The sequence below is a fragment of the Anarrhichthys ocellatus genome, unplaced genomic scaffold, assembly GCF_004355925.1.
Source record: "Anarrhichthys ocellatus isolate YVR2014 unplaced genomic scaffold, GSC_Weel_1.0 scaffold18, whole genome shotgun sequence".
NCBI classification, from domain to species: domain Eukaryota; kingdom Metazoa; phylum Chordata; class Actinopteri; order Perciformes; family Anarhichadidae; genus Anarrhichthys; species Anarrhichthys ocellatus.
Window position 1 is genome coordinate 2161858 of NW_022280048.1, and position 14533 is coordinate 2176390.

General features: G+C 42.1%; 2 protein-coding genes across 3 annotated transcripts; both read right to left on the reverse strand.

Annotated features, from left to right (window-relative positions):
* Positions 1–490: 490 nt before the first annotated feature.
* On the reverse strand, positions 491–6273 carry fam76b (family with sequence similarity 76 member B). Its single transcript, XM_031856875.1, has 10 exons — positions 5763–6273; positions 4757–4821; positions 4581–4635; positions 4296–4451; positions 4023–4207; positions 3859–3909; positions 3682–3759; positions 3284–3419; positions 3077–3178; positions 491–1669 (listed from the first exon to the last, which is right to left on the reverse strand). The coding sequence occupies exons 1-10, from the start codon at positions 5847–5849 to the stop codon at positions 1580–1582; spliced, it is 1005 nt and encodes a 334-aa protein (XP_031712735.1). The 5' UTR covers positions 5850–6273; the 3' UTR covers positions 491–1579.
* Positions 6274–8334: 2061 nt separating this feature from the next.
* On the reverse strand, positions 8335–13876 carry mtmr2 (myotubularin related protein 2). 2 transcript variants are annotated; one of them, XM_031857219.1, is made up of 16 exons: positions 13651–13876; positions 12826–12928; positions 12701–12724; positions 12508–12571; positions 12322–12416; positions 12125–12229; positions 11765–11869; positions 11602–11685; positions 11366–11515; positions 11073–11261; positions 10779–10964; positions 10472–10678; positions 10286–10378; positions 10075–10188; positions 9754–9930; positions 8335–9625 (listed from the first exon to the last, which is right to left on the reverse strand). In XM_031857219.1, exons 1-16 carry the CDS (start codon positions 13728–13730, stop codon positions 9461–9463), a joined length of 1941 nt encoding a protein of 646 aa, XP_031713079.1. In that variant the 5' UTR covers positions 13731–13876; the 3' UTR covers positions 8335–9460. The 2 variants fall into 2 exon arrangements, with proteins under 2 accessions (XP_031713079.1, XP_031713078.1); XM_031857218.1 differs by having other exon boundaries at positions 12508–12574.
* Positions 13877–14533: the final 657 nt, after the last annotated feature.

Here is a 14533-nt window from a genome sequence, read left to right on the forward strand (position 1 = left end):
ATTAGACTATTATATACTAGCAGTACTGCTGGATGCCTTCCTTGTATTTGCAAACCGTTCATGTTCAATGTTGTTATTAACCTACATGCATTGTTCATATGAATAGACACATTCTGTTTCTTATGCTGGCCTCCTCTTGATTGGGCTTCTATTATGGAGCCTGTATGCATCTCAGTACTTGCTTCATCCCATCCACTCCAGTTCCCTTTGGTCAGCAGGTTTAAGTATGAATCCCAAAATCTGACTTTTATCAGGGGGGATTTTTTTTACACTCTTCAAACAAACATCATTCCCATGACAGGATGGATTGTAAAATACCAATAGTATAAAGTGCAATACGTAGTGGACAACCTTTAGTGGTAAAACAGGCTAAAACATTATTTTACCTCACAGATTATGTCATCAATTCTCCAAATTAGGTTGTGGGGACCTAACTGACTTTTGAAAAGTTAAACACTATTATGGTAAGAAAAAAAGAAGCTAACACAGAAACAGTTTAGCCAGTTTAATAGGTTTAAAACACTTGGTTTGGAAAAAGTACAAAAGTGATCCTGGACACCACAGTATGAAACCAGCCCAATAATGCAAGTTGATAGGTGAGTTCCTTTAAAAAGCATCTTCTACAGACATGTTAATTTCAACTGGCCTTACCATACACATACTGTACTCACTAAAACAGATACAAGCAATAGTTTAAATACAATGGCTGACCCCAGTAATACATTTACAAGTGATTCTTAAAAAACGAATAAAAGGGAGAGGGGGGCAAAAGAAGTCTGACCACAATGCCACCCGGTGTCTGGCAGTAAAATCATGCATGTATTACAATTGTTCCACTAAAGAGAAACAGCAAAGCACTACAGCTGTCACACAGTGAGAAAGAGGGCAGCCAAGAGGTGTCTCTCCGTCAGACAGACTTTTTAAGTGTTCATTGGTTGTTTTATGAATCGTTACTGAGGGGGGGGGGGGGGGGGGGTCTCTACTGTTGAGCAGCAGCTCAGTGGTCCCCCTTCCCCAGTTTGCATACATTGTAAAGTTTCGCAGCGTCTCCATTGAGGAGAACTTTATTTTTTCTTCCACGATCGCATAAATTTAGAAAAATATAACTAATTGCTATTGAAGAGAAAAAAAACCCTAAAATGTGGGATATTCTCTGAGTATGTTGTGAGGAAATAAAAAAAGCTAAGAAACACAGTTGAATAAATAAATTGCATTACATCCATAAAAAGTAAGTGGATACATTTGAGTTGACAGAATGCTTTCCACATATGCACACCATGCTTTTTTTTGTTTTGGCCCGGCAGTGTTAAAAACGAGGGCTCTGTCCTCCACTCCACTCCACTCCAAAGTCACATCCTATGAGCCAGTGGAAAAGTCGCCATAAAATATCTAAAATATGCTGACATTTAGAGAAGGGTTTCTTTCGATTCAACAATTGACCTCCATGTGCAACATGGTCGCTGGCTTTATCAGTTAAGAAGTTATCGATGTTAATGGCAATGAGGAAACACAGGAGGGAGACTTTCACAGTGAAAACAATGAAGCCGCTCTGTGCCGTTACCCGTCGGTCGGCCTATTGTTAGGGCAACAGCAGAGAACTCCCTGTCCGGTCAAACTTCTTTCCTTTGGAGAGGGCTGCCACTTGTTTCATCAACTCCCTGTTCTTGCCCTGTGGAAACAAACAATAGAGAGTTAGTATCTTTTTAAACACCTTAGTGGAGGCATTTAGGAAATCACACTGCACATTTACATGGCAGTTTACCTGAAATCTGGATTTTGATTTTTATGGCAGCAAACACACTTGCTGGCTTTAGGACACAGTGGTGTCAAAGCATTTACTATTATTACTTATGTACTCATCATTCGTCTGGTGCTACAAGCTAAAGGGTTTTGCTCAACATGGGCTACCTTCAACTGTTTGGACTGTACTGATAAAAACACCTTTGGTGCACCAAACACGTCAGCAGCCAGAGTCACACTTATAAAAACAGCATAACAAAATAACACCACCACCAGAGTTTGACAGGAAATGGCGCAACTGCAGATCGTATGCATAACAACAGGCACACTTATGCAACAAGTGAATCATCCCGGGCACATATATGACACACAGACACAACATGGGTCTGATTAGCAAATCTAAGCAATTCATTCCCAATAGTGATAGCTATTTAACCCGGTGCAATGCACACCCCTATATGAAACAGATAAGATCAGCATGCAGTGTTTCTCCAACATGCCCTCCATGTAATGTCATATGTAATGTCATATATATATATATATATATATATATATATATATATATATGCCTATAAACTAAAATGATATTGTATGAAAGTATTTAGATTGAACCGGTGTGCAGGACAAACTGATGTTTGATAGCTTCCAACAATATTACCAATAACAGACTGGTTGGCAAAATGACAAAGAATGTGATGTGTACTCCCACGCATTGTTCTGTCGAGTACACGGGAGACACTTTTACATTTCCAATCGTGATGTTTTAATATCCAAATAATAAGAATAAAATAGGGGTTTAAGAACAAATTAAAGACGTACTTGAAACAATAATAATCTCGGGAATGGAAATTCAGGTGGGACTGGTTTTGCTTTGTTATTTCTACTTGGCTCTCAGAGGGAGATAAATAAAGCTGGTACTTGAACTGATGAGATTTAATGGACAGGACTAAAATATAAGACACGCTTTAGTGAGGATTATGTTATCACACCTCCTGCACATCAGAACATTGAGACTCTGTCAACCTCTTCAAACCCATATGACCTCTTTAGATGCAAAACAATAAGTATAAAAACAAGTATAAAGTATATATATAAATATATTTATCAATGCACCAAAGTGCAATTACAAACTGATATACTGAATACAGTGTTAACGTTTTTTGAGGATAGCTGAAGGTAGTTTTAAGATGGTGGAAAATAGAAAAAAAGATTAAATGAATCAACAAGAACCTAGAAAAATGTGAATAGAGACCAAGTGTGGCATTGACACTGAAGAATGGACTGACGTTGGCGAGTGTTTTTGTGACATGTCACTTGTGCGGCGATAGTTTCACACCTGTTGGTGCTCCATAGACTCTTTGTGCGATTTATCCATTTGGTTCATCTTGACTCTCATGTTGGATTCCTGGTATTGAAAGTCTGCTTTGATCTCTGTGAGCTGGAGGGAAATGTAATAATCAATACATGAACCAAAAAAAAGCAATCGGCAGTGATGTGACTTTGGCTCATTGGCGCAGGAGGTCGGGCGAGGCTCATGACCTACCTTTCGCTCCTTCTCGAGAATGGTTTGATCCCTTTGCTGCAGAAGTCTCTTCATCGACATCACTTCCTCTTTCAGCTGGCTGATGAGAATGAAGTTGTCGGTTCCTCCGGAATCCATCGACTGGGTGATGGAACTGCTACTGGGAGAAAGGAAAGAGCATGAGGCCAGTACCGGCACAAGTGGAAGGAAAAACATAGGCAGGATGTTGTTGTTTAGATGAGCCTTTCTTTTAGGTGACTAAAATACATTTTGTTGCTTCCCCCGTCCACAACAGTACATTGCTTTGCTTCGACGGCCATCTACTGTAGGTGATACACTGACTACGTATAAGTACTTTGTAAAACCCCACTTCGAATCTCTTTAATGCTTTCCCCAAACAATTACAACACTTATCATACCTGTCCCCGTTGGATGGCTTCATCTCCAGTTTTGGTTTCTTCTTTGGAGTCTCCTTCTGGATTGAAGACGATTTATGGCTGCGAAGAAAATGACAATGTACATCTTGGGCCTAAAAACTAAATCAATACATTGTTTTCTGATATATTATGCAGTTCAAATGAGAAGGAAAGTGTCACCTCTGCTTCCACAGTCCCTGCTCCTGCTCAGGACTCAAACTCCCACTCAGTCTGCAAAAGATAAGTAAGCCGTCAGTTGGCTGGACCCAATTTAACCATGTAGTGGCAGCAACCACACTTACATTGTTTCACTATTCTCAACAGTTACACAACAGAGGACGTACTTGTGATGGGAGGTGCTGTGTCTGTGTTGGTGGTGGTGGTGGTGATGGTGAGGTCTGGAGTGGTGGTCTTTCTCATTCAGGGATGAGGAGTTGGAGGAGCCGAAGCCCTTCCTCTGCTCCTTGGTCTTCTGCAGGACACGGCGGTAGGACAGAGTACAGAGCCAGCACAGCAGTTTCCCGTCCACCTGCGAGACAAGTAGGAGTCAGTAGTTTATAAGAAATTCTGTTACGCATTCACTGTCAAAGTAGACTGTAGGTATATAGGGTTCATACCTTTCTCCTGCCCTCCTCCTTACGGTCAAAAGCACACTGCTGTTTGCACTGCTCACAGGTCTGTGGAGGTCCATATTTCTTCTCTGAGTTAGTACAACGCTGGCACTTTGTCCCGATAAAAGCTGCAATGATGTTACAGTACTGGCAGGGTTTGGGCTGTAAAGACGGACAAAAAACGACAACAATGTTAAAAGTGTATTCACACATGAAAATAATAAATGTACACTCAGTGCAACTAGAGGAATACAACTGGAGTTCAAGGCGCTTAAGAAACCTGTTACTCACCGTTCCAAACTGTTTGACGTTCTGAGCACACTTCTTGCAGATTGTATTGGTTTTACTGTAAAGAATAAAACGTGGGGTTTTACGGCCCAAAATAAATGCAAAAAAATGCAAAGACATTCAACTATTAACGCCACAAATAAGCACTGAAATTCATCACAAGTAGCACATTATCTCACCTTTCCTGCTGAAACTCAGATCTGCAGAATGTGCACTTCACTATTGGATGTGCGATGCGACACTCCTATGGCGACAAATCAAAGAAATGTTCTCACGAGTGCGAAAATGAATCTGTGCAAAAACAATGAACACACCAGAAGACGAGACTGACGCAACTCGCTGTGTTTGGCAACACACCTTGACGTTTGTTACGCAACATCTCTTGGCGACAACATCTGTGAAACCAACACCTGACTATGTGGGTGCATACGAGAGACTAAAGTGTACTGTAAATGATTTTGTATTGTAACTTTATTTAGTCAACCCAACACGTTATTGCAGTAGGGCACCGTTTACCAGAGCCATTGTTGGATAACTGTGGGTGGCTTTCTTACATATTAAAATAAAAGAAAGAGAAATCTAACTGATTACTTTATAGTATTCACACGTTGACCTTGTGCTTTAACTATCTTGTGCAAACAGAAGTTCTCTGAATATTCAGGGAAACGACTTTAGTGCTTGAAGGAAGTGTACAAAATGATAACACTGTCCATTGTTTCTAAAAAAAAAAATAAAAAAACATTAATCAGTGCACACAGTTAAGTAAAGAAAGGTGGGAACATTAGGCCACCACAACACATTCCTCTGACAGAAAAAAAAATGTCTGCGAGAGCAACAAGTATGTGCACACACAGACAGTAATTCTCACAAGTATAATTAATTCAATGCCCCGAGAATTAAAGTTCAGCAGGTAAAGATGAACTATGATTGTGTTATTACTCATCTCATAAACAGGATTGTCGCGGGGATGATCTAAACAAGATTACAGTCACAGCATTAGCGCTTCCAGGTTGGAAGGATGTTACATAATCTGATCTCGCTTAACTTGTAACACCACCAACACACCAAGTCGGAAATAACACTCGAGCAAACATCCACACTCGGGATTGTTGTTGTGTCTCGTTGGCGGTCATCCTCGATCTCTCTCTCTCACACTCACACACACACACACACACACACAGGTACCTTGCACAGCTGCTGGCCCTGCGACAGCTCCTCGAAGGGGTACCGCTGGTTACACTTCGTACAGGCGTACAGAGCCGACGTTGCCATTCTCCTCCAACTGATGTCACCGAGCTAGAAGAGGTTAGCGGAGTCCAGCTGCAAACTGAACGGATTAACGGCGCTATTTCCTCTCAAGCCGTTCGCTAATTTAGCACACACAGTGTTGGCGTCCAGTGTTAGCTAACGTTAGCTAGCTCGGCTAGGTAGCGTAGAGCAACACAGAAGTAGCTTAGCTTGAGGCAGCAGGCGAAGAACAATAAACTCCAAATATTTGTGATCTTTCACCGCTCATACGTCATCCAACCAGACCAACTTCCGATCAATCATTAGTTATGCCGTCACACAAGCAACCCGTCCACACGTATCTGTCTATTTAAATGAAGTTTCCGCTGTTCTCGCCTAGAAAGGTATTTTCCTGTTTTCCTTCTCTCTTTTTTGTATCGACGCCGTCGTCGTCATGTAACCGGAAGAGGTCGACGGCTCCAGCAGAAGAAGAAAGGAAACCTATCGCGACACAACATCCGTCCGCGGGATTCACATTTTGAAATGCGCAGAGCCAATCACATGTCTGGATTCACCCGACACGCTCCACATACTGTATGGTCATGTCATTAATCAGAGCATTTTATAACTAGTTTAATAGTAACATCAGGACTACAATAGCACTGGGCATCATTGCTATTATTCCACCGTCTGAAGATATATTTAAGTGTCACTGTTGAGTCAGTAATGACAGGTTGCATCATCTCAAATGGAAATCATCGCTACTCGTTGGAAGTCTGCTAATTATCAATTTTCGACAAAATGTTTGTAGATGGCTATAAACTGAACTCATCCCGGTGTAGTCAACCACGCTGCAGCAGTGTGACTGTGAAGGTCCCGGGGCTCTAGAGAGTCACAAGATAATCACAATTCAGGCTCTGAAACAAACTATCAGTGGGACTCTTACAGGGGCTGTGCCGTCACAAGTAACTGTTCATTCTGTACATGATGGATACATGTACTGTTCATTCACAATCAGCCTTGTTGGCCATGTATGCGTAATGCATACAAGGAATTTCAACGTACATACACAGAAATAAACAAAAACAAGGACAACAAAGTTAAGCATAAACATACTACTACTATGTACTACTATGTACAAACAAATATACAAAATATATATATATTAACATGAAACACAATGCCCATGAAATGGAGATAAAAGTGATACAAATGATGCAGAGTGCAAGGGTGCTTGAATAAATATGGAATCTGGAAACAGGATACTTTATGTCCATAAGGTAGGTGGAGTTTATACTGGAAATATATATAATTTAGAATATATAGGTTTCAGATTATTACAGTGTACAGTGTATGGCAGAGCATCTGTAAATATCAGTTTGACCCAACAAGATATCACAAACTATATGATATTCAGCATCATACCAACATAGGTCATGTGTGACTCAGTGCTTATTCCAACTGATTAGATCTCACATTTCCATAAACATTGTCAGAGTGAGGTTATTTGCGGGTTGAGTAGTTTCTATCAGGTCCAATTGTTTTCTGTAGTGAATCCATTGAGGGGGTCCTGGATAACCTGGTTTCAGGTGTAATTCGGTGCAGCAGTGACATTAAGTTCCATTTTATTATTTAAAAACAAAACACTTAATAAAATACAGCTTTAACATTTGGTGTGGTATCAGAAGTTGTAATGGTAAAATTAGGAGCAGGTAAACCTTACTTTACTTTACCTCAGCTGCCATGATGGATGGAGAGATGAGATAGACCCATCAGCTCCAGTTCCGGTCTCTTTCCTGTCCCCCGAATCAGTCCAACTTACTGTCTCCTCGTTTCTCCTCTCTCATGTCCTTGTGTGACTCCTTGGAATCAGTTTCTTGTTCATTAACAGCCAGGTAAATAAATAGAATTAGCCTTGCTGCATCACAATGAAAACTTGTAAGAAGCCGATGAACATATGCAAATAGTGTTTCCTCCAAAAACAAACATATTAATACACTTTGACACTTGTGTAACAAGTTTTGAAGCAATGAAGTGCATACAGCACAGCAGCCTACCTTCAATCATGTGGAAAAACTATTGTAGTAGATTAACTATACGTTTTTAAAGAGGGAGCAATGCAATCTAAGTGGCAATCTAAATTAATTTTAAGTAATGGGCATGACTAAAAAGCTAATATCAAGAGAATAATAAGCCTGTTAATAAGTAAAAGATGCCTTAAAGCTAATTCATGGCGAGTCATCTAATATTTAGGTATAAGAGTGAAGCTTGATTATGAATACTGTTTTCAGAGCCTCTGCAGTTTCATTTACCCTGAAGCACATTCACACTGTAAATGCCAGACTTAAATTATGATAAAAGTTTACTTTTTCTTATATCTTATGGAAAGACCATAATCATAACAAGAGATAATTAATGCCATTGGGGCTCTGCTATGATTTGAAACACTAGTAGGTAAAGGCAAGAAATAAACTGGAGGGTCTTTTGTTCACGGAACACTAATGTAACAAACCAGACTGACTCCTTGAAATTTAATTTTGGGTTTTATTGCAAGTATTGACATACACAGTGAAAAGGCTAACTAACTGTATTTACTGTTTCCTCTTGGCAATTAAAAAAAAACTTGTGCACACTTTTTTCTTTTCTCCCATTCAGTCATTCAGAGCAAGGCACAGATATTCATTACATTAGAAAAACATCCAAAAGCAAATTATTAGTTGTTACACATTCTGCTGCCTATAAAAAAAAAAGTCTGATAATAGCTTTAAAAAGCGTTTGTAAAATGTTAATGTGTGTACATTTCTTACTCAGTAGTCGACTATTAACTGGGACAAATCAACTGGTTGCATATTCTGTGTAGCTTATTAATATTGCATGGGAACATCTCTAATCAATTTATGACAACGAGACAGCGTGTGTTTGTGAACCATAAATACAGTCCGGACTAACTAACGACAATAAATATCTAGTTAGAAAAACAAAACTGAGAGGAATGTCATACATGACACATTTTGTATACATGGAAAAAAACAAAAAAACATGGATATTTGGTCACAACCATCTAAAAGCACTGACTTGAGAAGACAACCCGACAACTTGTTTAATGCGCTCCGTCTATATGTTCTTTAACATTAGAAGAAGCTAACGTTACAGCCCTTTGGCTACATTTTGAATATTCAACAACCCCCGAGCCATTTAGTCGTTTTTAGTACTAGAGCACAAAATCATTTTTTGCAGCGATGTACATCTTCACAAATGCTTCAGCGGTACTACTTTCAATATCTAAAATATTGCAGTGTCGAAGAATGAAGGGAGTGTTCCTTATGAAGTGTATAAGGCATACATATTTTACCCAAGGAATATTTTAGTGTACTTCAAAAATGATCAACACTTGATTGTAGGTGTTCTCACTATTCTGGTTACATGTCCTCTCAACCCTGGAGGAAGGGTACAATATAGCTGTAGTAAAGCAGTCTGGGACACTACATGACCTGTGAGAGGTGGAAACGCATCAGGCTTTTGGTGGTAGTGTATTAACGCCGGTTTGGCACACGGGTCCTTTGTGGCGCCAGGTGTGGCCAACGGACTACTGCTGTATGGCAACTTCTCTCGGGTAGGATTCAGCTCCTGCGACCGTCTGCGCTGTCAAAGTTGTGTCAGACGAAGGTTTGCACCGGGGTAATGGAGCGTGTGGGGGAGCCCGCACGCTCAGAGGAAGAGGAGGCTGAGCGATTGGTCACCTCGCGCTGTAACTCGTCCACCCTCTTTTGCAGCTCCGCCCGCTTCACCAGCAGCTCCTTGTGGCGCTGATGAACAGGTTCCTGGCAAAAAAAAAAAAGACATCGAAAACAATGTGTGGAGTTCAACAACTAAAATGGAGCATGTATGGAGTGCAAACAATTACGCTTGAAAACACTGAAGGCAAGTAAAGACGGGTTTCTCAACATACCTGAGGCCTCATGCGAGGGTTCCAGCGGATGTAGTAGCCAACCCAGAGCTCCAGGTGGCGTAAGCCGACTACGGGGAACAGCACATGGTTGGAGTAGTTCACATACAACGGATTGGTAAACTCCTCCAGCTGGCTATTTATATATGACCACAACGACACTGTCCTCTTGGGAATCTCCTGTAAAATAAAAAAAAAAAGGTGTGGCTGTCATGACACCGAATGCACAGTACCAGACGTTCCACTCGGTCCTGTGCTCGACTTTAAAACGTCTCATTTTTGCAACAGTAAAATCAAATGCCGTGTGAAACAAAATGCTCTTACCTCCTTCAACCTCTGCTGTTCGCTGTTGCACAAGAAGGTCCCAAACAGGCAGCTGTAGAGGTGGTCCAGGATGGTTACCAGGAAGTATTCGTTAAACTCAAACGCCGCAGGAAACTTCAATGAAAACAGCTTCATTAGTGTCCTTGAAACAAAGTCTTATTCGGAGGATATTTTTTTATTCTTCCACATATCAGCACCAGTTATTGCCTACCTGGCGAGTCAACTGCCAGACACAGTCGATGAACTGAATGAAAACAGGCGAGCGGTCCGCGTCTGTGTGGTTCTTGTCGCCATGACCGACACGCTAAAAGAAGAGGAAAAGCACAATTGGTGACGGAACTGGGACGGCCACTCACGTGATCTACTAAACTCGATGAGTGCGTGAAAACGTGTTTACCAGCTGGAAGCGGTGACCAAAGCTGAGCCACTCTTTCTCAAGCAGCACCTCGAAGCCGCGGACGGTGCGGTAGTAACTGTCCAGCATGAGCATGGCCAAGGAGGTGAGCTGGCCCGTGCGGTCCCAACCATCGCTACAGTGCACCACCACGGACGTTTTCCCAGACTCCACCTTGTCTGCAATGCGCAGCGCTCCTGCCAGGATCAGCTACAAACACACACAAACAATTTAGCCTGGGAGATGGCTCATCTTCCAAGTCATTCCTTTCCAAGTTTGCAATCACAGTGATGCGTCAGTATATGCTCACCTTGATGTGCTCAAGCCAATGAGTGGACTCCAGGTTGGAGAGCCAGTGGGAGTCCTCAATGTTGGGGTAGACCACGTCCTTCAGCTTACGGAGCGACTCTCTCATCACGTGGATATTGTGAATATCCAAGAACACCAGCTCAGCATTCTGATACGCGTCCTCGCTTTCATAACCGCCGCCTTTCATCTGAAAAAGAGAGAGAGAGAAAAAGTGGAGACAGTGTTGGTGATGCGATGGTTCATCCACTTAACAATGGAGAGCCTGGGTTTCCTTTTTTAAACACATGTAATAAACCTTGTTCGCAGCGGCGTTGACGCTAGGCCTTGCATCAAAGATGAAGAGTTTATGCGACTGAGCATTAGCGTCCATGATCGCCTGGAGGTACTTCTCGTCCTCTTTGCTGCGCTTCCCGTTCACCCCGACCATGGGCTGACTGCAGCGCGCCACTGTCGCCTGGCTCTCTGGATGGATCCACGACAACACCTATACAACAACGTACGTACGACCGAATAAGACCACAGACAGTCCGACAATCCAGCTGCACAGGAGAGGAACAGTTAGATCCATGAGGAAGGCCGGTCACTCACAGGCATCCTTCCCTTGGCTCGATAGGCAGCTACTCGCTTCAGCTCTTCGTCCGGTATGTTGACGGGCACCGCCAGAGTCGACGGGTAAGTGTCACAAACCTCGTAGTGGTCGTTTACTTTCGTTATCCTCCAGCTTTCATTGGGTATACCCTTTTAAAAAAAAACACACAAGCAACCAATGTAATAGGCTTTCTGTGACATTGAGCTAAGCATCCGATGTTGTTTTTTAAAAATACCTGTCTTTTGTATTCCGAGAGAGCGTCATACACCTTCCATCCGTTCTCGGGGAACACTTGCCCATATTCATAGGCGTATATTTGCTGTGGAGAGTGGGAGAGAAGTTCATCCACCAGTAGACAGTGCAGAGCTACAGCGACAGCGTGGCCGACAATCACTCACCAGCCCGTTGGAAACAGGAAACGCAAATTTCACCAGCACTTCAAAAATGGACTTCCTCAGTGTGTCCTCCATTTGCTTGTGTGCAAATCGTAGATTACGCATATCCTGCAGAGAGGCAGAGAAGCAGGTCATGGTCAACAGCTGTATGTTTGCATGATACTGCTGACACGGAGCGTGTTCATACCCTCACTCTTTCTTAACTATGATTTCTGTCAGTGCTGTTGGCACAGCAGGGATGAGAGGAGGATCACCCTCTATGCCTTAGCCTGTGCACCGTATAACTGTCATCTACTGTGCTGTCTTAGCTCTGCAACCTGTAAACCAGGTGTAGTGATTCCGGAACATTTCCACCTTACTCACCTTACAAACCAGCCCGTAGGACAGGTCACCACGGTTTGATGCACTTCCAATCTTTTCCACACGACTCACCACCCCAAGGGGCAGGTCCAGCACAAATGATGGCTCCTAGAAGCAAACAACATATATTACAAAAAAACAGTGTGATCCTTCAAAATAATGCGCTTCAAGTGCTTTTTGTGAAAACCCATGAAGCATACCCTGTCCATGCATCTGAAGAAAAGTCTGTAGTTGGTAACTATCACTGTTCCCCTCAGTGCTCCAATGAAAGGACAGAAATAGGTCACATCTTGGGCTATAAAATAAAACAAGAAAAAAAAGATTTAGCCATTATATCGAATATATTACAAAAACCTTTTCCTTTATGCAGCGAAGAGAGAACGTACCCATGTCCTGCACAGTTTCATTTGGAAGTAACTGCGGCTCTTCTTTGTCTGAATCTCTGAGCACCTGCTGGAGAGATTCCATACAAATTAGAGCTGAAAGTGGAGCGGCCCCTTGACCTGAACCCATGACATATGCGGAGTAATCATATTAATTATTATGTTGGGTAGTGTGTAACGCATTGCCATGGCGTACCTTGGCAGCCGGTTTGGGCTTAACCTGAAAGGGGGTGCAGAAAGGACGAGAGTCACGCTTCAGTCTCTGTCATTAGTAAATAATGAAGCAGCAGGACGTCAGTGAACTATGCGCAGGCTACTCACCCTGAACTCTGGGGAGAGGTCTGCAGAGGCGGCCACAGACTCGGAGGACATGGCAAAGGGTGGCTTGGCCTGGGCAGACCGGTCAGAGCGAGAGGTGGAAGTACTGGTGACGGGTAAAAAAAACAAAACACAAGTGATGAAATACTGGAAATACTTTCAGTCTCAGTATGGTGGAACCACAGCCTCGTCTCATTTTAATGTGTGCTGGAACCAATATTTGATGAAATAAACCGGCCAAATAACAAAAAGGATTGAACTAATGTTATGAATGTTGTATTTTCAACTTGGGGGGTTTTAGTTGTTAGTCAGACTGAGTTAGTATGAGTCACAGAGGGCTCTAGGAAATAGTGACAGTGTCATTTCTTTTCATATTTTCAGAGGTTTTGTAGCCCTAGCCTTTAAGTAATTAATCAAAAACACCTCAGTCGATTATTGTAACCACCGTTAACTGTTACTGTTGGTCAGACTGAGTATGTAAATACATTATTCTGGACTCTGATATCTTCTAATAAACATTTTCTTACATTTACACCTCACAGTACAAATGAGTATTCCACCTTCTCATTATAAATCCTAATAGCCGACAATGACAACCGCCGTTAATTGGTACCCAGATTAGTCATCAGTGGTTTCAATATGTTCACCACATCAACCGACACGATCTGTGGTGTAAGGGTCACTTCTGAACGGCTAATGTCACGAACGGTGCATCAGGATTAGACATGTTAGCTCACGTTTAAACACACACACGAAGCCTACTGTTACTTTCAAAACTTTTCGCTGAGGCTAGCTTAGACAGCGCGGTGTTGTGGTGGGTTCAGCTACCTGGACAATGAATCAACACTTGGCTGTCGGGAAGAGGAGCGCTTCGAGCCCAAACTGTCGATGCTGCCACTCTTCTCCATGTTCCTCCTGCTTCAAGTGTTTGGATGACTCTAGCGGTGTGTACGCGACCGGAGATGTGTCTGTCCACCGAATAATGCGTTTAAATCCCCCCTCGGAGTTCAGTAAATCCCCACCAACAAAAGGAAGCTGCCATGTTTTCCCAGCAGCCTCCCAATCCCTGACACAAGGAAGCGATTGTTGAACGGAGCGCCCCCTGGCGGCGTGTTGCGTGACGCCTTCACTGCTCTTTGGACGTTTTTGTTGTGTACGACTCGTTCTGAAACAGCTGTAACAGACGTTCGGTGGGGTATATTTCATAAGGAATACCACAGATTGCTGTGCATTAAAAAAGTGCATAGTATAATATTTTTGAACTATTTGAGGAAAAACATACGTGCACGTACATTGCTTTGGACGTCTTTGCACATTCTCCGAGTTTCCTGTCCCATAAATGCCACATCTCGGTAACTTCATTGTTTTAGTTTTATTTTTCTGATTGCAGCTGCTGGAATAATTTAACAACGACAGCACTCACTGCAACATAGTTTTATGTTGCTTCATTCCTGAACATTTATATGTTATTCATATTCAAATAAATGTTGAATGTGAGCAATTAAACTTTGTAAACGACTATTGAATATACGGTTCGCTTTAAGACTAATGGCAGACATGAAATCCAAACATGCCCCTCAGATGACATTAGAGAATTAGAAATTATGTGATTCTAAATTGTGTGGATGTGTAGAATAATTTGTTTTGTATAAACAATTCCCAAGAAATGATTCTGAACTACGGTTCTTATAAATATATTGTACCATGTTGA